The sequence below is a fragment of the Gopherus flavomarginatus genome, chromosome 11, assembly GCF_025201925.1.
Source record: "Gopherus flavomarginatus isolate rGopFla2 chromosome 11, rGopFla2.mat.asm, whole genome shotgun sequence".
In the NCBI taxonomy this organism is placed as follows: Eukaryota; Metazoa; Chordata; order Testudines; family Testudinidae; genus Gopherus; species Gopherus flavomarginatus.
In genome coordinates, this window is record NC_066627.1 from 2533460 (window position 1) to 2556335 (window position 22876).

The 22876-nt window shown below is 52.2% G+C and overlaps 1 gene segment (V, D, J or C); it reads left to right on the top strand.

Moving 5' to 3' along the window:
• The first annotated feature begins 11563 nt into the window (after positions 1-11563).
• On the top strand, positions 11564-12137 carry LOC127031711 (Ig heavy chain V region PJ14-like). The segment is given in 2 exon segments: positions 11564-11656; positions 11764-12137. Coding segments are annotated over 2 exon segments (420 nt in total).
• The last annotated feature ends 10739 nt before the right edge of the window (positions 12138-22876 follow it).

The window sequence follows — 22876 nt, forward strand, 5'->3', positions numbered from 1 at the left end:
TATTTCTATATATTTATAATAGGCTGGATCACCGCAGCCCTCGGGGTCTGTGCAGTTACCAGCCAGTCCCCTAAGAACTTTCCCCTCCAAACCAGGCAAAATGAGACTTTGGATCACAATTGTTTTAATTGTATCAGCTTTGGAAGGTATTCTGTTCTCGTGATTAAATGGCAGAGCCAGGACACTATACAATTCTTATTGTTTTATACCAATACTTGTAAGGTGCCTTTATTCCCAGGTGTCCGGTCCCAGGTGCAGCTGGTGGAGTCCGGAGGGGATGTGAAAAAGCCCGGAGACTCTCTCCGCCTCTCCTGCAAAGCCTCCGGCTTCACCTTCAGCAGCTACCTTATGCATTGGGTCCGACAGGCTCCCGGGAAGGGGCTGAAGTGGGTGGCTCAGATTAGGCCTGACGGATCGAGCCTGTCGTATTCCCCAGCTGTTCAAGGGCGATTCACCATCTCCAGGGACAATTCCAAGAGTGAGCTGTATCTGCAAATGACCGGCCTGAGAATTGAGGACACCGCCCGCTATTACTGTGGCAGACACTTTTCACACAAAGTGACACTGACACTGTCGATGCTAATACAAAATCCAGAACTGCGGAACTTGCCGCGCCTGCCGTATGGGGGCAGCAACGACACAAGCAAAACAGTCCTGCCTTGGGCGCAAGAGAGCGAACGGTCCTCTGGACTGAAAACTCTGACACCATTTTAACATTCCTGTACCAAATATCTATCTATCCCCATACACCCCCCATCTATCTATCTATCTATCTATCTATCTATCTATCTATCTATCTATCTATCTATCCCCATACACCCCCCATCTATCTATCTATCTATCCCCATACACCCCCTCTATCTATCTATCCATCCATCTCCATCCACCCCGCACCCCATCTATCTGTCTATCTCCATACACCCCATCTATCTATCCCCATCCACCTTTCTATCTCTCTCTATCTATCCCCATACACCCCCCTTCTATCTATCTATCTCCATACACCCCCTCTATCTGTCTATCTATCTATCTATCCATCCATCCCCATCCACCCCGCCATCTATCTATCTCAATCCTTATTTCTCTAATGACGGGTCTTCCTGCTTGTCTTGGATCCAGGTCTGGCTCCAGGCACCAGCATCCCAAGCAGATGCTTGGGGCGCAATCTGCAAGGAGCGGCAGTCCCTGTGTTTTTGCCCCCAAGCCGCCTCTGAGGGCGGGGGCAGTTAGGGGGCACAGGTGTTTCCGCAGCAGCGGCGATTCAGCGGCAGCTTCTGTCTTCAGCCCACGCGGAAACCCGCGAGCTGCCCTAAGGGCACATGGGCTGCCCCCGCCTGCTGCAGCGGCAATTAGGTGCTCTTGGGGAGGCAAAAACAGTAGAGCTGGCCCTGCTCATGGATAAAGGAACCCGCCTCACATTCGACAATCACAGTCCAGAATTTCTGCAGCTGCCGGAGGGCGGAGCTAAAGATCCAGCCCACAATATAGTTCCAGCAGTTTAATAGAGTAACCGCGAGATAAAGGACTTCAACCGTCAGCCCTTAATTACAGGGAACTGCCAAAGGCTGGTGCGGAGAGCAGAGAGCTAGTAAGGGGACAGGGAGGAAGTCTGGAAGTAAGGGCAGGGGCAGCTCTAAGTTCTTTGCCACCCCAAGCACTGCAGTCCAGCGGCCTTCGGCTGCGTTTCTGCGGGTGATCTGCGGTTCCCCGTTTTCGGGAAAGCCGTGGCACTGGCAGACCTCCCGCGGGCACTCCGCTGGAAGGCAGCCTGACTCTTGCCCTCAGGGCGACCAGCTGCGCTGGTGCCTGGAGCCCCCCCTGAGTAAAAGTATAGGGAAGAAGCCTGGTAGGACTTAGTGGGATCATCAGGGGCGGCTTTAGGGATTTTGCCTCCCCAAGCACGGCAGGCAGGCTGCCTCCGGCGGTTTGCCTGTGGAGGGTCCACCTAAGCCACGGGACCAGCGGGCCCTCCGCAAGCAAGCCACTGGAGGCAACCTGCCTGCCGCCCTCGTGGCGACCGGCAGAGCGCCCCCTGTGGCTTGCCCCAAGCACGCACTTGGCGTGCTGGGGCCTGGAGCTGCCCCTGGGTGGCTGAGATTTGACCCGATGCATCCAAGCAGTGGTACTCCCTGACTGTTGAAGGCCGATTCACCATCTCAGGGACAACTCCAACAACCTGCTGTATCTGCAAATGACCGGCCTGAAGCCCGAGGACACCGCCCCGTATCACTGTGCGAGAGACGTATCACTGTGCTAGAGGGGAAGGAGGGGAACCTCATGCTGCAGTGTGCTGTGTGTGGAGAGTTGCACTGTGAATGGCAGGGAGACCATATTGTAACATTCAAAAAATAGGACACTGCCACCATCCACTCCCTCCGACTGCCCACCACAGAAACTCCAACCCATCCAACGCCCCCCCGCCCCCCGATCACCGCCTCCTGGGACCCCTGCCCCTAACTGCCCCTTGGGACCCCACCTCCTATCTAAGCCTCCCTTCTCCTTGTCCCCAACTGCCCCTTCCTGAGACCCCCCTAACTTCTCCCCAGGACCCCACCCCCTACCTGTCCCCTGACAAACCCCTGGGACTCCCGTGCCTATCCAACCGCTGCCTGTCCCCAACTGCCCCCCCGAACCTCTGACCCATCTAACTCCCCCTTCTCCCTGACCCTGACTGCTCCCTCGAACCTCCGTCCCATCCAACTCCCCCCCCGCTCCCTGTCTCTTGACTGCCCCCCTGCAACCCACTATCCCTTTAACCACCCAGCCTCCTTACCCTGCCACTCAGACCAGCATGTCTGGCTCCGCACAGCTCCTGACACGCTGCTGCATACATGATTCCGTGCTCCCCCACGGAGCCCACAGCCCCGCCCTCTCCCCCACAGCCCCCCACACACACCCAGCACCTGCCTTCCAGATTTGAACACCTCCAAATTCAGCAGTGCTCAAGCTCAGTTTGGGTAGGTGGTTCTTCATTTCTCCCAAATCAAATATCCTGATCCACTGTAACCTGCTGTAGAAAAAGTAGGATAAAATTGAGCAAGAAATGCTTCCCCGTGGTTATTAGGACTGGAATTGCTATTTTCAACAGCCATTGCCTTTTGTTTGTTTAAAAGTGTTAGGCCTGAATAAAGATATAGCAGACAAAACCAGGTATGCCAACCTGACCAAAGTCAGGCTAACAGAGGTTTGTGGGTAATCCCTGAGTGGAAAAGAACTGAGAAGCAGCATGTCTCATGAAGCGTTGGGAAAAAGTGAGATAAGGGAGGGGCTGCATTCCTGGTGTAGTACCAACTGTGCTGTGTTAGGAAGCAGCCCTTATTTCCAGGAAACTCCCAAGTGTTGGCACTGAGGGCAGTGGCTAGTAAGGGTACAGGGAGGAAGCCTGACAGGGCTTATTGGGATCATGCAGAGAGAAGCAGCACCTCCATAAGAGAGGTGTCAACTGAAGTTATCAGGCTCAGAGAGTGCAGGGCTGGTGGCTTTCTCTGGTTGCTGCTTGCCTGGGGTCCTCATTCATCTTTGGATACATCTGCTCTCGGGCTGATGCGCCCCAGCCATGACAAGCGAGAACAGAACACTGTATAGGCAGTGAAAATATGAATCCCAAGCTTTCAAAAGAATATCAGAAACACAGAAAGGGATGTCTGGGGAGGGTTGGGGGGAATCAGGGAGCTGAGTGCTCTCATCTTCTTTTGCTGTGAACTGGACACCAACAAACACCTTTCAGATATCGGTTCTTGCCTGTCCCTGTAAATGTGGGGACTGGTGAGAATGCAGAAAGCCTGGCAGAGCGGGGCAAGTTCCATTCCCTGTGGACAAACCCTGGCAGCAATTAAAGACACTTCCCTGACTGCGAAGAGGAAAGTCATGTCCGCTTCAGGGGTGGGCCTGTAGACAGAGCATACACCATTTAGCTGCTAGGGCAACACCAAAAACTGAGAGTATGTTAAACCCTTGAGGAGTTCAAATATTTTTTCCTCCTATAATGGGACTTGATCCTACTCAGATCCCCAGACTAATATAGGAGATCATAAGAACGGCCAGACTGGGTCAGACCAAGGGTCCCTCTAGCCCAGTATCCTGTCTCCTGACAGTGGCCAATGCCAGATGCCCCAGAGGGAATGAACAGAACGGGCAGTTATCCAGTGATTCACTGGAAGGAGTTTTATCTGTTAAAAGGAGGAAGATACACAAATAAGGGTGAGAGTTTCCTGCTTAATTCTCTCTCTGCAGGGCTGCATACACAGCCCCCTGTCTGTGCAGTTACCAACCAATCCATCAGAGACCTTTTCCCTTCCACATCAGAGAAAATGAATCTTTGGCTCCCTTTAGCTTTCATTGCAGCAGCTTTGGAAGGTATTTTTCTCCCTCTGTATGAGTAGGGGAGTCAGCGGAATGGATTGTTGGCAATTCACAAGGACATGATTTTAATACCCTCTTATTCCCAGATATCCTGTGACACATCTAGCTGCTGGAGTCCGGCGGGGATGTGAAAAAGCCCGGAGACTCCCTCAGACTGACCTGTACCACCTCAGGGTTCAACATAGACAGCTACTGGATGAGCTGGGTCCGCCAGGCTCCCGGGCGGGGGCTGGAGTGGGTATCAGCAATTCTGGGAGCAACCATCTATTACAGAAATTCAGTGAAAGGATGATCCACCACTTCTACACACAATTATATACCTGCACATGACCAGCCTGAAACCCAAGGACACCGCCTTGTATCGCTGTGTCAGAGAAAGACACTGTATGTGAAGCCGGGCTGAGCTCAGACAAAAACTTCCCATTGCTGTCAGCAGGGCAAGTCCCAGCTGGTTTGACACTGACAGTCCGGGCGCTGGGCTCTCACAGGAGACAACAGTGTGTTCCCTTAGAAATAGTTAAAATGTACTCAGCTCTTCAGCCAAGTCTAGGGCCACACACAGCAGAGTTCTCAAGGCCTGCACCTCCTCCCTGGAATAGGGGAGTGACATGCTGGGTCCCATAAACCTTTATACGCTTCATAATAGATTCTATTGAGCCAAAAGAAGGGCCAAAATTTCCCCATGTGAACCCCCATTTTCTGTCTGCTGGGAAAAACCAGGATAAAGAAAAACATGGACCAGGACAACTGTCAAAGAGGAGAGGCCTGCTCCCCAAAACACTATTGATCAGTGCCATAGAGCTGAGTAATTTCTGGTTAAAAGGTTATTAAATAGGTTATGGAATTATCTGACCCCCTTCCCGCCCATTGTCTCATTTCTCATGGCCTGAGGCTGCTCATGAGCCATAGCACACTGGACTTAGTGACTTCCAGAGATCCCATTCCAGTCCTACTTGTCTGTGATTCTATGATCCATTTATTGATTGATCCATCACTGATGGATACTACCCCCCCACATACACACTCTTGGTCACACAGGTCAGAACTCAAGCTGGAGACAGTGTCTCTTATATTTACAGGTGTCTAACCAAATACCCACTTTAAAAACCTGCCATGCCTCTTGTGATAAATGGGGGGGGGGGCTGGGGTAGCCCCCTTTTATGGACACTGAGCCAGTCAGTTAGCTATAAAGTCCTTCTTAGCAGCTGTTCTCTACTTGCTTTACCTGTAAAGGGTTGAAAAGTCTCACTGCTATGCATAGGTAAAAGGAAGTGAATGGGCACCTGACCAAAAGAGCCAATGGGAAGGCTGGAACTTTTTTTAATGGATTAAAAAAAACTCCCCCTTTGTCTGTCTGTCTTTTATTCTTTTGACTGGACAGGCAGAGAGGGCAGCAGCTATGCGGTAAGAAGTTTGGGGCCAGGTGTGAAAAATCATCAGTATCATATCAAGAAACTATTCATTCAAAACCCCAGATATGTAAGTAGATCAGGAAATGTCTAGGAAGACATGATTAGGTTTGTTTCTTTTTATTTCTTTATGGCTTGTGGATTCCTCTGTGCTAACCCCAGGTGTTTTTTGTTTTGCTTGGTAACATTTAAGCTGGACCCCAGGAAAGCTATTGTTGGTGCTTAATCCTTGCTGTTGCTCTTTTAAAACCTAGCAATAGCCTGAGTTTCCAGATGTATTTTCTTTCTTTCTTTTTTTAAATAAAATTTACCTTTTTAAAGAACATGATTGGATTTCTGTTTCTTGAGATGTTTGTGCAAATGTTTTTTAGTTAGCTAGTGGCAGCATCTGATTCTTTTTTCTTTTCCTCTCTCAGCTCTTCTGGGGAGTGTGGGGTGTGAAAGGGCTTTAGGGTACCCCACAGGGAGGAATTCCTAAGTGTGCCTTCCTGGGCTCTCAAAGGGGTTCTGCTCTTGGGTGGTGGCAGCATCTACCAATCCAAGGTCAGAGAAAAGCTGCAACCTTGGGAATTTAACACAAGCCTGGAGTGGCCAGCAGGGGCGGCTCTAGCTTTTTTGCTGCCCCAAGCAGGGCAGGCAGGCTGCCTTTGGCGGCTTGCCTGTGGGAGTCCCTGGTCCCATGTATTCGGCAGCTTGCCTGTGGGAGGTCTGCCAGTCCCACAGCTTCGGCGTACTCGCCTCCGAATTGACGCCGAATCCATGGGACTGGCGGACCTTCTGCAGGCGTGCTGCCAAAGGCTGCCTGACTGCCGCCCTCCAGGGACCGGCAGGGCACCCGCCGCTGCTTGGTGCCCCAGGCACGTGCTTGGAGCGCTGGTGCCTGGAGCCGCCACTGGTGGCCAGTATTAATTTTTATTGTCCTTGTGGGCCCCCACCTTCAGTACTTGAAGTGCCAGAGTGGGGAATTGGTCTTGATACCTATGTCCCTGAATCTCCTCCTGTACAGGGGCTCTGGCTTCTTTACAGTTTCTCATTTACTCCCCATCCTTGGATTCACTAGTTTCTCCACCTCCAGGAAGATGAGATTTTGGTCACGTTATCAATTTCTCAAGGAAAACTTTAGCCTCTCTAAAGGTGGTAGGAAGTCACTTATGTTACCATAGCCTCCCAAATTATTGCTTCTTTCCTTTATTTCTTTGGGATCTTTTAACAGAAACACCAGATAACTGTGAGCAGTTTATACAAATGTAAAACTTCTCTGAAGTGCCCCGCCCCCTCCTTTCCCACTAGTCACAATCTCTCTGCCCCTCAAGGAGTGGTCAAATTATTTTTGATATATTTAAGTAGTCTTTTTATCATTTCATTACAGCCCTAAACCACACCCTTTACAAAAAACACAACCAAAACAATGAAGAGGAAGTTTACAGGGAATGTGGGTAGGAGAGGTGAGAATCTATAGCAGGCTGAAAAATACAAAAACACCTCTCCCCCCAATAACAGCATGATACAATAATACAACTACCCGTTGGATTCCAAATGAGAAGCCTGAGATCTGACTGCACTGCTCTGTGTTACTGTACCAGATAGGGACACCTGGGTGATCCAGCCTATTATAAATATATAGAAATAGATTTCTGCTACATGTGAAAATTAACCTTTCCACCATCTTCCCACTGTTTCGGTACATTATCACTTGGGAATCAGTTAAAAGAAAATAGTTGTATTTACAGGAGTGTTTTTTAAGGGAATTGGAGGAATTAGGCCTTTAATTTCCATTGATGCTGGAACACAGGGCTAGTGCCTGATTCCCTTAGGTTCCTTTGAAAATCACAGCATTAGTGAAGGGTCAGAAAGGCACTTATACATCACATTGAAAATGCACAACGCAGCCAGAGACTGTTTGGGGGTGAAAACTGCAGATGAGCTATAACTTCTGGCTCTGATTTATAAAGTAATCTAAGAGAGTTAGGTGCCAAAATCCTTGTGATGGTCAGGGGGAGTTGGGAGCCTAACTTCATTATGCTCCATTGGAATTGCAAGTCTACAGCTCTACTTCCAATCCCGTCTAAAGAGAGAGGATAAATTGTCATATGTATCCGATTCAAATAATCACAGGTACTTTAATTTTCATATGTCCTGCCAGGTAGGTAGCCAAATATTCTTGTCTCTCGGGGGTGATCCAAAGCCACTCAGGCCAGAGAGTACATTTCCCTTGACCACAAAAGATTTTGGTTCAACCCCTAGCTATTAATGTCTCTATCATAAACAGATGGTTAAGGATTAATGTCTCTTTTATCTGTAAAGGGTTAAGAAGCTCAGTGAACCTGGCTGACACCTGACCAGAGGACCAATAGGGGGACAAGATACTTTCAAATTTTGGTGGAGGGAAGTCTTTGTGCTTTTTGTGTTGTTCGTTGTTTGCTCTCTGGACTGACAGGGACCAGACGTACACCCAGGCTTTCCCAATCTTTCTGAATCAGTCTTTCGTGTTTCAAAATTGTAAGTAATAGCCAGGCAAGGCGGATTAGTCTTATGTTTGTTTTCTTAACTTGTAAATGTGTCTTTTGCTGGAAGGATTTTTACCTCTGTTTGCTGTAACTTTGAATCTCAGGCTGGGGTGGGGGGTCCCTCTAGTCTATATGAATCTGAGTACTCTGTAAAGCATTTTCCATCCTGATTTTACAGAGATACATTTTACCTTTTCTTTCTTTAATTAAAAGCTTTCTTTTTAAGAACCTGATTGATTTTTCCTTGTTTTAGAATCCAAGGGATTGAGTCTAAACTCACCAGGAATTGGTGGGGGAAAAGGAGGGGGAATGGTTAATTCCTCCTTGTTTTAAGATCCAAAGAGTTTGGATCAGTGTGAAGCTTCCCAAGGCAACCCGGAGGGGGGACAGTCTGGGGGGGAAAAGGGGGGGGATGGTTAATTCCTCTTTGTTTTAAGATCCAAGGAGTTTGGATCTGTGTAAGCCTCTCAAGGCAACCCAGGGAGGGGATAGTCTGGGGGGAAAAGGAAGGGGATGGTTAATTTCTCCTTGTTTTAAGACCCAAGGGGTTTGAGTCTTGGGTTGGCCAGGGAAGGTTTTGGGGGAACAGAAAGTGTGCCAGACACAGACTTCTGGCTGGTGGCAGCGTACCAGATTTAAACTAGTCATTAAGCTTAAAAGTGATCATGCAGGTCCCCACTTCTTGAACTCTAAAGTTCAAAGTGGGGAAAAAACTTTGACAGTCTCAGAATGAGAGGTCATTGACCTCCTGTCATTGTTTCTCTGCTGCAATGGAAGTAGAACATCACATCACTAGTTGGAAACATATAGCAACAGAGAAGTCTGACTCCTTCTATCTGAGCTCCAGTGCAGATAATTCAGAACATCAATGGAAGGGGTTTGTGTCTCTTATAAGAAGCGGGATACGCAAATGGAGGCGACACTTTCCTGTTTAAATTTGTCTCACTCTGTCGAGGCTGCACCCGCAGAGATAATCCAGAGCTCTGCCATTGTGCAGTTACCAACCAATCTCCCCCCACCCCCGCCCCACCTCCCCAGAACTTGTCCTTCAATCACTGGGGGAAATGGGACCTTGGATTCACTTACTTTTCGCTATAACATTTTTAAAGGTAGTTTTGTACCCTCAGTAATTTGCAGAGTCATTAAAAGAACAACTGCAAGGATTAAGCACCAAGAATAGCTTTATTGGGGTCCAGCTTAAAGGTGACAATTGAATGTTCACTCTTTTTATACTAACATCTATAAAGTGTCTTTATTCCCAGGTGCCTGGTCTCAGGTGCAGCTGGTGGAGTCCTGGTGGAGCTGTGTAAAAGCCCAGAGACTCTCTCCACCTCTCCTGTAAGGCCTCTGGGTTCAGATTAGAAGACTATGGATATGGACTGGGTCCGTCAGACTCCTGGGAAGAGTCTTCAGTGGTTGGCTAGGGTTAACTCCCCAAGCAGATAGAGCCAATGGCATTTTCAAGCTGTCCAAGGGCGAGTCATCATCTCCAGAAACAATTCTGTCAACACGGTATATTTGCAAATGACTGGCCTGAAAGCCGAGGATATCACCCTGTATTACTGTGCCAGAGACACAGCGAGGGGAAGCTAGTCTGAGCTGAAACAAAAACCTCTTCCTGAAGAGATGATCATTGACTGGAAGTGTCAAGCCTGATTCCCCACTCTGGGACTTCGAGTGCAGAAGGTGAGAGCCCACAAGCGCTCCAAAAATTAATACTGGCCACTCCAGGCTTGTATAAAACTCCCAAGGTTATAGATTTACCTGGCCTTGGGTTAGTAGAGCTGTCACCACCCAAGAGCAGAACCCCTTTCAGAGCCCAGGAAGGCGCACTTGGGAACTCCTTCCTGTGAGGGACTCTCAAGCCTTTTCACACACACCCTGAAGAGATGAGAAAGGAAAAGACAAACATAAAAAATCAGCTGTTGCCACCAGCTAACTAAAAAAAAAAAAGTTCACAAACCTCTTAACACAGAAATCCAATCATGTTCTTTAAAAAGGTAATTTAAAAAAAAAAGGAGAAAAAAGAAAAGAAAAGAAAAATACATCTGAGAACTCAGGCTATTGCTAGATTTTAGAAGAACAACTGCAAGGATTAAGAACCAAGAATAGCTTTCTTGGGGTCCAGCTTAAAGGTTACAACAAGGAAACTAAAGCACCTGGGGTTAGCACAGAGGAATCCACAAACCAAAATAAAAAGATCTCTCTCTGACTGTGTCATTCTAAAATTTCCTGTCTAATATTTCTACTTCCATATCTGGGGTTCCAAATGAGTAGTTTCTAGGTATGATACTGACAATTTTTTATATCTGGGCCCAAGCTTCTTACAGCATAGCTGCTGCCCTGTCCCTCTGCAGCGAGAGAACAAAAGACCCCTACACCTGGCAGCTTTTCACAATTTGAAGGGGTACAGCTTCCCTATTGGCTCCCCTGGTCAGGTGCCAACTCATATTCAGTTTACCTCTTAACCCTTTACAGGTAAGGCAATTAGGGTACAGCTGCTAAGGAGGATTCTGTAGCTAAGTGAATGGTTGGGAAGTTACACAAGGATGCTTCCCCCCCATTTATCGCAGGAAGGGAGGGGTCTGTGATAAAGGACTTTCTTTGTAAAGGGGCCAGCACAAAGGCCTTTGCCCCTACTGAACCCCACCTAAGCCACCTGTGGCTACGTGACTTTTAATCTTTGTCTGTGGTACTAAGCAACGTGACTCCAATATCCTTTTGATCATTATAACCTAAAGCAGAAGTTTCATGAAGCATCTTTGTAAACTCTTTCCATACTCGTTTTCCAAATCATCCTGCAAAAGAATGGCTCGGTGATATAAATAATTGCTAGTATGTAACATTGGCCACAACACTGAAGGGAATAAAGACAGAGATTAGATAGATAGATTAATAGATAGCTAGAGGGGGTGGATGGGGATGGATAGATAGATAGATAGATAGATAGATGGGGTGTCTGAGGATAGATAGATAGTTAGAGGGGGTGGATGGGGATGGATAGATAGAGGGTGTGTGTGAGGATAGATAGACAGATCACTCAACTGCTTTCATTTAGTGGTTATATATTTTCAAATTAAAAGGTGTAAAAGAAATGCAGTTAGTGGACTCTGTGACCCACCTGCCATTACATTTAACAGCACGATTCAGCGCCACTCGTCCGGGATCCCATTTTATATTGTCTCCACGCCCCACGCCCCCTTCCCCCGCCCATGCAAATGAGCTCCCCGGGGCCCAGTTCATAGCCCAGTCCCGGCCGCTCACCCTGCTCAGAGCCAGCGCCGGGCCTCAGCTTCCCATCCCGCCTGGGGACCGAGCCGCCAGCCGCAGACATGACCCCCAGCCTGGCCATCGCCTTCCTCCTGCTGCTCCCAACGGGTACGGGCGGGATCTGCGCTGCGGCTCTGCGCCCGGTACCGCGTATTCCCTAATAACTGCTCCTCCGGGAATCGCTGCAGCATTTCCCCTTTATTTCTCCTCTGCAGGTGCCTATTCCCAGGTCAGCCTGGTGGAGTCCGGTGGGGGAGTCAAGAAGCCCGGGGAGACCCTCAGACTGACCTGCACAGTCTCCGGGTTCTCTCTCACTAGTTACGGGGTGCACTGGGTCCGCCAGCCAGCGGGGAAAGGGCTGGACTGGCTGGGAGTTATCTGGGGTGATGGAAGCAATAACTACAATGATGCTCTCAAAAGTCGCCTCACCATCAGCAGAGACACCTCCAAGAGCCACGTGTTCCTGCAGCTGAGCGGCCTGCAGCCCGGAGACACCTCCGTGTATTACTGTGCCAGACACACAGTGAGAGGGAATCTGTCAGAGCCGGCACTAAAACTAACCGTGCAGAGAACCAGCCTTCCTGTGTGAGTGACAGAGAGCAGCAGCTGCCAGCACCGCGGTCTCTCTGCTTCCTTAGTTCTTTGCTTCATGCAGATTCCTCAGAAAGATACAAGCGCTTGTGAGTTAAACTCCGTATGGCCCGAAATCACACAGTGAATCAGTGACACCGAGCCTGGGAATGGAACCCAGGAGTCCTGACTCGCAGGGCCCTGCTCTGCCAGTTTGTATATTATTGTGCTGACAAAGGGAAGGAAAGACCCCAGGGATATTCAGACCTAGACTCACGCTATAGCAACTAGATTATTCTTCCCTCTCACCATGGCTGGGGAAATAAACACAGAGTCTTTACGCTGGTGCCCGCTGCAGACACTAGAGCCCGATTATCATATGAGAGCCAGGAACAGACCCCAGGCTTTCTGTTCGTGCAGGACAAAGTCTGAGTGGTTGGCCCAAGGGCCTGTGGACAGAAAGAAAAAAGCCACCAACACCTCACTCTGGAGTCTGGCTCTATGCCTGCAAGGTGGTGAGAGGGCTAAATCTCTCCCCGCTCAGCCCATTGATAAATCTCTGCCAGGGCTGGCTCTAGGTTTTTTGCCACCCGGAGAAAAAATCCCTCCCAGAGAGCAACTACTGAAGCAAAAAAATTAAAAAACCCTCCTGGAATGCCGCCCCTGGAATTCCGGGTCCCTCCATCCCTCTCTTCCCTTGCACTGCTGCCGAAGTGCCGCCGAAGAGGAGGAGAGGGAGTGCTGGGAACAGAGCCCGGGGCTGGACCAGCTGAACATCTGCAGGGTCTCTTTCTCTTTAAGATCTTGCCATCCTTACTAATGGGACTGACCCCACTGGCTCCGGTGGAACAATTTGTGGGGTAAGGATTACTCAGGCTAGGAAGGGTTTGCAGGGCCACTCTCAAAATCCCAATGGAGCTGAAATCAAGAACCTCTCCGAGCAAAGACCTCACTGTTTCCAATCAGGTTTGCCTTTCTGGGCTCGAATCTATGTAGGGTTTAAATGGAAATCGGTACTGTTTCCAAGCTAACCAGTTTGCATCAAACTCTGAAGCCCTCATTCCCAAATTTCAGGGATGTGCAAGGGGCCAGCACATCTGGGAAGAGGAGAGCACATAGGGGCTAGCATGGACGTGTCAGCCAATGCAGGGTCCCTTCACTGGGATACCTTGTAACTGCGATGGTTTATAACAGGGATAGGCAACCTTTGGCTGACCTACTGCTTCTGCAGGTTCAGCCGATTGCGGCTCCCACTGACTGTGGTTTGCCGCTCATGGCCAATGGGGGCAGCGGGAAGCAGCATGGGCCAAAGGATGTGCTGGCCGCCACTTCCCACCACCCCCAATGGCCTTAGCAGCACTATCTGCGGAACCTGCAGATGCAGCCCGGCCAACCAGGATGCTTACCCCAGGGCCCAGTGCCAAATGTTGCCAATCCCTCTAAAGTTTATAATGTAAGAACGCAGAGGCACCTGAGAGGAGCAGGGCCACCCCAGGGGCAAGTGGGGCAATCTGCCCCAGGCTCCCACGAGAATATAGTATTCTATAATATTGCAACTCTGCTTTTAATGGAAGCAGCCCCCAAAATTGCTTTGCCCCAGGCCTCCTGAATCCTCTGGGCAGCCCTGGGTAAAAAACCCCAATACCTCCCCCCACCTTCGGCTCCGGGACCCACTGTCAAAGTGCCCTGAAGACCCGCGGCAGGGGTCCCCTGCCACAGAATTACCGAAGACCGGGAGCAGAAGAGGCTGTGGGGGCCCCGGCCTCGTGAGTGTTTTCTGGTGTAAACAGAGCGAGTGAAGGACCCCGCTCCAGGGGCCCCGAAAACCTCTCGGAGCCCCTTCGGGGTCTGGGCAAATTGCCCCACTTTCCACCCCCCTCCAGGTGGCCCTGGACCCTTCTCTGAGCACTACCAGCTCTCTTCAAACCAGAAGCCTCACTGAGATGAATGGGAAACTCCCAGAGAGGAAAGAAAGCAGCACTTGGCCCCTGACCCACATCTGAACTCAGGGCCCGCTTTAGCCCAATTCCACCAATTCCCTCAAATCGGCTCCAAGCCTAAGAGTGCCCCATGTCCAGTGAGAATCCCTTCCCTGGCTAGAGGTGCCCTTTTAATTTTTACTCACTTGGTGGCGCTCCCAGTCTCTGGTGGTGGGTCCTTCGCTTGCTCTGGGTCTTAGGCAGCACTTTGGCAGTAGGTCCTTCAGTGCCCCAGGAAGATCTGGAGTGAGTGAAGGACCTCCAGGGAAGACCCAGAGCCCCGCCCGGTGAGTACAAGCCCCATGTGTTTTTTTTACATTTTTTTTTATAGTCATCCTTGCTGGCCCATGGAAACTGTTCGAATTTGGCCCCGCACGTCCTAAAGCCGGCTCTGTCTGAACTTCACACTACACATTTCCCTCTGCTCCCTCCCTGCACTTTTCAGCGGAGCCGGACATTGCTGGGAAGGCGGATGGGCAGGGAAATCAGACCCAGCCCCTGCTCAGGACACCAAGGAATTTTCACCTGCTAGAAAGAGTCTCAGCCCAGTTGGGTCCTGTGACCCGATCCCACTCGAGTCACTGAACCCCGTGACCGGCCGTTCCACAGCCTCAGGGCCCAGGAGTCTCCCACTACCAGGTAACTTCATTATAAGCCGGCCCTGAATACATGTTATGGGGAGCAGTGTCTTTAAAGACATTCATGTCTTCCTTATGCAAAGGAAAAATGAGGAACTCGCCGCTCCCTGCGAGAGCCAGACTGGTCTCTGAACCCGAGTCCAGTAATTCGTATCAGTAAGGGAAGGAGTTTGAGTCTCTTATAAGGAGGAGGATATGCAAATAGGGGTGACAGGTTCCTGTTTAAATCTCTCTCTCTCTCTCCATGCCCAGGCTGCAGGCCTAGAGACAAGGAATTACCAGCCAATACCCAACACCCCCATGAGAACTTTCCCCTCCCACACCAGGCAAGTGAGACTTCGACTGCAATTCCTTTTCATTGTAGCAGCTTGAAAGTTAATTTCTCCCAGTGGTTGTCCCAGGTACCCGTTCCCAGCTTCTGATGGAGTGCGCAGGGGATGTGAAAAAAGCCCGGAGACTCTCTCCATCTCCCCTGAAAGCCTCTGGGTTCATCTTCAGAAGCTTCTGGATGCATTGGGTCTGACAGGGCCCCGGGAAGGGGCTGGAGTGGGTCTTCCTCCTGTATCCAAGTGTGGAACTACACACTACTCCCACTCTGTCAAAGGGCGATTCGTCACCTCCAGGGATAATCCCAACAACCTGCTGTATTTGCAAATGAACAGCCCGAGATCAGAGGACACCGCCCGGTATTACCGTGCCAGAGACACAGCGACGGGAGTCCTAATAGTGTTAATACAAAAAATTCAACCCGCAGAATTGCTTTCTCCAGTGCGCCGCATGGGGGCAGCAGATTCATACACAATACAGCTATGGGAAAATTGGCTTTAACCCTATAATTCCCTGGCTATGTCACCCATTGCGCCACAGAGCTCCTATGGGCCTGTGGGGGAGATAGCACTCACTTTCTGTGTGCACCCACACTCAGCTACTCCTGGATATGAGTCAAGGCTGGGATTTTCAAAGGAGTCTTGTGGATTTAGTTACCCACCTCACATCCCAAGCTCACAATCCAATACCTCAGGTTGCGTAAAGGGGTGGAGCTAAGGGGGAACTCACACGACATTTCCATAACTCCCTACTGTCTGCTGACGGGGAACACTGCAGGTCAAAGCTGTAGGAGTCAGCACAGTCCTGCCACCGAGCCCTTTCTAGTGAAGAAAGAAAGAAAGATTTTATACAAACCTATTTACTAAATGATACTTAATGGATGGGGTGTACGGGGTAGATAGATAGACAGATAGATGGGGGGTGTATGGGAATAGATAGATAGATGGGGGTGTATGGGAATAGATAGATGATCACGCAACTGCGTTCATTTAGTGATTCTTGTGTGATGAACTGGAAATATTCTTGATGTTTCCTCTGAATACTGTGTTGGTGCCTCAGTGTCCCCTATGCAGTTCTTAAGTATCTAGGTGGTGGGATAAGGGCATGTGATTGCTGAAGAGCAAAGGGCCAGTGCACTTAAATGCCTGGCACTCTGTCTCCTAGCAACTGATGGCCTGGGCCCCTCCTCTGCAAAGGTGCCAGCTGAAGGTGTTGGAGACAAAGGGATCAGGTGACCTCCTGGCCCGGGAAAGGCGCTAAGCAGAAAGAAGGGGCTGGAAGGGGTGGTTAGTCTGGAGCTGGCTGGGGTCGAGGAGTGAAGTACAGACCTGGGGGTCTGGCTCACTGCCCCCCAGAATGGACCCGGCAGAGGGGTCCGGTTCGCTGTACCTACAAGCTCTGTTTTAGACCCTGTTCCTGTCATCGAATAAACCTCTGTGTTACTGGCTGGCTAAGAGTCATGTCTGACTGCGAAGTGGGGGTGCAGGACCCGGAAGCTTCCCCAGGACCCCACTGAGGCGGGCTCACTGTGGGAAGTGCACGGAGGGGCAGAGGATGCTGAATGCTCCAAGGAGAGACCCAGGAGGTGAAGATGTGTAAGCTTCTTGCCCTAAACAAGTCTGTTCCAAGGGAGAGGAGGCTCCCCAAAGTCCTGCCTGGCTTGGTGGCGAGCAGTTCCAGAGCATCGCCCAGGGACCACATGACATCTTGTCACGGAGTGTGGGGAGTCCGGCCCTGCACCCCTCTTCCTGGGACCCAAAGTGACTCTCGGTCAGCCAGTAAAACAGAAGGTTTTTAGACAACAGGAAAACAGGTTACAGCAGAGCTTGCAGGCACAAGTCAGGACTCCTCCATCGAGTCCTTCTGGGCTTTCAGGGTGCTTGGATCCTAGCTAGGATACCCTGAATTCCGCCCACACAGCCCCAAGCCCAAACTCAAACTGCTTCCCTCCTGCCGCTCCCTTCCTTTGTTCCCATTCCCAGGCAAAGGTGTTGACCTTTCCCCTCCCTTACCTAGCTCAGGTTACAGGCTCTGGCATCGTCCATCTCCTAAAGTCCTCCCCTGCTCTCCCACTCCCCACACAGACAGTCCCTACCCCATCACATCTCTCCCCCTTTCGAGAATGAACTGAGCAGGGTCACTCTGCCCAGTGACCTGGGGAAGTTCAGGGCCCCCTCTCCGGGACAACGCATCCGCTGTCAGGTTGGCATTTCCCTTCACATAGACCACGTCCATGTCATAGTCCTGCAGGAGCAGGCTCTACCTCAGGAGCTTGGCATTGGCTCCTTTCATCTGGTGCAGCCAGGTCAGGGGAGAGTGGTCGGTGTACACGGTGAAGTGTAGCCCAAAGAGATATGGCTCTAGCTTCCTAAGGGCTCACACCATGGCCAGGCATTCCTTCTCGATGGCCGCGTAGCTTTGTTCCCGGGGTAGCAGCTTCTTACTCAGGTACACGATGGGGTGTCTCTCCCCCTTTTCATCCTCCTGCATTAACACCACCCCTAGTCCCGTGTCTGAGGCCTCGGTGAACACCATAAAGGATTTGTTAAAATCTTGGTTTGCCAGAACTGCGCCACAAACCAGAGCCTCCTTCAGCACCCAGAAAGCCTCCTGGCACTGCTCAGTCCAGATCACCTTGTCTGGCTTCCACTTTTTGCACAGTTCGGTGATGGGGCCGGCTATGGCACTAAAGTGGGGCACAAACCTTCGATAGTACCCCGCCATCCCAATAAAGGCTTGGACCTGCTTTTTGGTTTGGGGAGCAGGCCAGTCTCTGATCACCTCCACCTTGGCTGGTTCCGGCTTCAGGCAGCCGCTCCCCACCCGATGGCCCAGGTAAGATACTTCAGCCATCCCCACCTTGCACTTCTCAGCCTTTACTGTTAACCCAGCCTTTCGGAGTCGGTCCAGGACTTGTTTAACCTGGGACACGTGGTCCTCCCAGGTCTGGCTGAAGACGCAGATGTCGTCAATATATGCCACGGCAAAATTCTCCATCCCCCTCAGTAGCTGACCTACCAGGCGCTGGAAGGTGGCTGGTGCTCCCTTGAGGCCGAAGGGCAGGGTCAGAAACTCATAGAGCCCCAGAGGGGTGATAAAGGCCGATTTCAGCCTGGCATCTGCGTCCAGCGGCACTTGCCAGTAGCCCTTTGTAAGATCCATAGTGGTGAGGTACCGAGCACCTCCCAGCTTGTCTAGGCGCTTGTCAGGCCTGGGCATGGGGTAGGCATCAGATACGGTAATGGCATTGAGCTTTCGATAGTCCACACAGAACCGGATTGACCCATCCTTCTTGGGGACCAGCACCATTGGCAAGGCCTAAGGGCTGGAAGACGGCTGGATCAACCCCAAAGCCAGCATGTCCCTGACCTCTCTTTCAAGATCCTAGGCAGTTTTACCAGTGACCCGAAAAGGGGAGCATCTTATAGGGAGATGTGACCCGGTCTCCACCCGGTGGACTGTCAAATTAGTGCGTCCAGGCTGGTTGGAAAACAGCTGTCGGTACAGATGCAGCACCCCTCTGATCTCAGCGTGCTGGCCCGGGGTCAGCTGATCAGAGAGGGGAATCGCCTCCAGGGGGGAACCAGCTTTTGTCCCAGGGAATAAATCCACTAAGGGGTCATCTCACTGCCCCTCCCAATGTCCACACACGGCCAACACCACATTCCCCCTGTCATAGTATGGTTTAATCATGTTCACATGGTACACCCGACGGTGATGTGCCCGGTTTGACAGCTCCACCACATAGTTTACCTCATTCAGTTGCTTGATAACCTTGAAGGGCCCTTCCCAGGTGGCCTGGAGTTTGTTTCTCCTCACGGGGGTGAGAACTATCACCCGATCCCCGGTGGCGAAGGCACGGGCCCGTGCCGTGCAGTCATACCAGACATTCTGCCTCCTCTGGGCTCGGGCCAGATTCTCCCTGGCCAGGCCCATGAGCTCGGCCAGTCTTTCCTGGAAGGTCAGGACATAATCCACCACTGACTCTCCCTCGGGAGCGGCCTTCCCCTCCCATTCGTCCCTCATCAGGTCTAGGGGCCCCCTTACCCACCTTCCATACAACAGTTCGAAAGGTGAAAACCCGGTAGATTCCTGGGGTACCTCCTTGTACGCGAACAGCAAGTGACGTAAGTACTTGTCCCAATCCTGCGGGTGCTGGTTCATAAATGTTTTTAGCATCATCTTCAGCGTCCCGTTGAACCTTTCCACCAGCCCGTTGGACTGGGGGTGATACGGTGAGGCCCAGTTGTGCTGGACCCCACATTTCTGCCATAAGGACCGGAGCAGGGCCAACATGAAGTTGGACCCCTGATTCGTTAAGACCTCCTTGGGGAACCGCACCCGGCTGAAAATTGTCAGCAGCGCATCTGCCACTGTGTCTGCTTCGATAGAGGACAAGGCCACCACCTCGAGGTAGCGAGTGGCAAAATCCACCACCACCAGGATGTATTTCTTCCCTAACCGGGTTGTCTTGCTGAGGGTTCCCACTATGTCCATGGCCACCTTCTGGAAAGGTTCTTCTACGATGGGTAAAGGCCTCAAAGCCGCTTTCCCCTTGTCCCGAGTCTTTCCCACCCTCTGGCAGGGGTTACAGCATTGGCAGTACTGTCGGACCTGGGTAAAGACCCCAGGCCAGTAAAAGTTCTGTAGCAGCCTCTGCCTGGTGCACTGGATTCCCTGGTGCCCTGCAAGAGGGATGTCATGGGCCAGGTACAGCAGCTTGTGGCGAAACTTCTGGGGAACCACCAGCTGCCTCCTGATCCCCCATGACTCTACTTCCCCTGGGAAGCCCATTCTCGGTACAGGAACCCCTTCTCCCATAAGAACCTCTCCTTGCAACCTCTCCTCATGGTCTGTACTGCACTGAGGTCAGTCCGGTCCCTGGGCTTCTGCAAGGAGGGATCTTTCTGCAACTCGGCCTGGAACTCAGCAGCTGGGACAGGGATGGGGACCGGCTCTCTCTTGCTAGCTGGGTCTGAGGCCGCAGCCTCTCTGAACCGTTCCCCTGGGCGTTCACCGCTCCCTGGGTTAGGGTCCTGCACCTCGGGTCGAGTACCTTCCCCGTTGTCGGGGTGCAGTGCCCTTTGCCGACTCTGACTACGAGTCACGACCAGGGCACTCTGGGTGTTACTAGGCCAGTACTCGAGGTCCCCTCCCATCAACACGTCCGTGGGCAAATATCGGTGTACCCCCACATCCTTGGGGCCCTCCTTGGCCCCCCACTTCAGGTGTACCCTTCCCATGGGAACCTTGAATGGGGTCCCACCCACGCCCATAAGGGTCAGGTAGGTGTCGGGCACCATCTGATCTGAGGCCACCACCTCGGGCCAGGCCAGCATCACCTCTGCGTCCGTGTCCCAGTACCCAGTGACCTTCCTCCCATCTACCTCCAGGGAAACAATGCACTCTTTTCGGAGGGGCGGCCCCCACCCACCCGGTAAACCAAAAACCTGGAGCCTGGAGCATCTACAGGTGGTATGTTGCCAACCCCCCTTTCCTGGGAATGTAGCCCCTCCTCCGATTGGGTTTTTACCCAGTCCACCCTCTGCGGGTTGGGTCTGCTTGGTCTGTCCCTGAGCTTGGGGCACTGGGCCCATATGTGGCCTCGTTGGCCACAGCGATAGCAGCCCATGTCTTGTGGGTCCCCTTGAGTGGGTTGGAGGGACCTGACACTGGACGTTCCCCTTTTGGGGGGGTTCTCCATAGGCCCCCTTTGGGAGGTCCCATGATGACTCTCTCTCTGCGTTGAGGCAGGCCTGCTCCTTTGAAACTCTTCCCTGCCATCCCCTGCCTGACTGTCCACAAATTGGTCGGCCAGCTGGCCTGTGTGCTGTGGGTTCTCCGGTTTCTGGTCCATCAACCACAGCCTCAAGTCGGACGGGCACTGCTCGTACAGGTGCTCCAGTATGAATAGGTCAAGCAGGTCCTCTTTAGTTTGGGCCCCAGCTGTCCACTTGCGGGCATACCCTTGCGCCCGGTTGACCAGTTGTAGGTATGTGACCTCACGGGTTTTACGCTGGCTCCGGAACTTTTTCCGGTACATCTCAGGAGTCAGCCCAAACTCGCGGAGCAGGGCCTGTTTGAACAGTTCGTAGTCCCCTGCCTCCGCCCCTTTCAGTCGGCTGTACACCTCCACGGCTGTGGAGTCCAGTAAGGGGGTGAGAACTGCGATCCTGTCTGCAGGGTCAACCCTGTGCAGCTCGCAGGCATTCTCAAAGGCCGTCAGGAAGGTATCTATGTCCTCCCCCTCCTTACGCCGGGGCAGCAAGTGCTTATCAAAGCTCTTTGTAGGCTTGGGTCCCCCCTCACTCACCGCAGCCGGGGCCTCACTGCTCGTCAGCTGGGCCAGCTCCAGCTCATGTTTACGCTGGTTCTCCTTCTCCTCCCACTCACGCTGGCGCTGGTTCTCCTCATGTTTACGCTGGTTCTCCTCATGTTCACGCTGTTTCGCCTTCTCCTCCAGCTCTCGCCTCTTTAACTCGAGCTCCTCCCGTCTCAGCTCCCTTTCATATTCCAGCCGCCTCCGCTCCACGGATGCCGAGCGTCGCCAGGAGGATCCCCTGCTGGGGGGTGAGCTTCGCCGGGAGGATCCCCTGCTGGCCGGGGGTGTCACGGTGCCCTCGGTATACACTGGGCTCCTCCCCGCCCTTTCCCTAGGCCTAGGAAGGGGGGGTCTCGGGAAGCCCTTCGTCCGCCGGCTGACCAGTCCCAGCGGGGACAGACACTGGTGCCTGCGCTGCATCTGCCCGGCTGCTTCCCTCAGAGACAGGGCTCCGTTCATTCATGCGGTCTCCCTGCTCCAGCTGGGCAATCAGCTGGTCCTCGGTGATCCTCCCTGGGCGCAGCCTCCTCTGCTTGCACAGCTCCAGCAGGTCGCACTTGCGCCGCTTGGCATACATCTTCCTGCTGACCACTCACAGGCCGGGGTGCTCGCTGCTCCCCACGGTTTTCAGGGGGACCCCTAGTGCACCAGCCCTTCTTGAGGTCATCACCTCTCTGCCAGGGTCGAGCTGCAAACTCCTCTGCCCCTGGGACCGCTCGCTGCAATCCCCCGGGGGACCCTGTTACTGCAAAGTCCTTCTCACTGGGCACACACTCCCAGGGGTTAACCACCCCTTCGTTTTACTGCTCCCCAGTCACTTACTGCAGGAAGCGCCGTCCACGGGGTGCAGTATCTCCCACCGCTGCCACCAGTTGTCATGGAGTGTGGGGGAGTCCGGCCCTGCACCCCTCTTCCTGGGACCCAGAGTGACTCTCAGCCAGCAAGTAAAACAGAAGGTTTATTGGACAACAGGAACACAGGTTACAGCAGAGCTTGCAGGCACAGTCAGGACCCCTCCATCGAGTCCTTCTGGGCTTTCAGGGTGCTTGGATCCCAGCTAGGATACCCTGAATTCCGCCCACACAGCCCCAAGCCCAAACTCAAACTGCTTCCCTCCTGCCACTCCCTTCCTTTGACCCCTTCCCGGGCAAAGGTGTTGACCTTTCCCCTCCCTTACCTAGCTCAGGCTACAGGCCCTGGCATCGTCCATCCCCTAAAGCCCTCCCCTGCTCTCCCACTCCCCACACAGACAGTCCCTACTGCATCACAATTCTATATTTTCAAATTGAATGGAGGTTTAAAGAGTTGGACTCTCTAACCCACCTGCCACTAGAATTAAGTGCGATGCACCGTCACATATCTCCTAGGGCCCCCGCCCCCATATATTGTCCCCACCCCCGGCCCATGCAGATTTGCTCCCCGGGGCCCTATTCATAGCCCAGTCCCTGCCGCTCACCCTGCTCAGAGTGAGCGCCGGGCTTCAGCTTCGCAT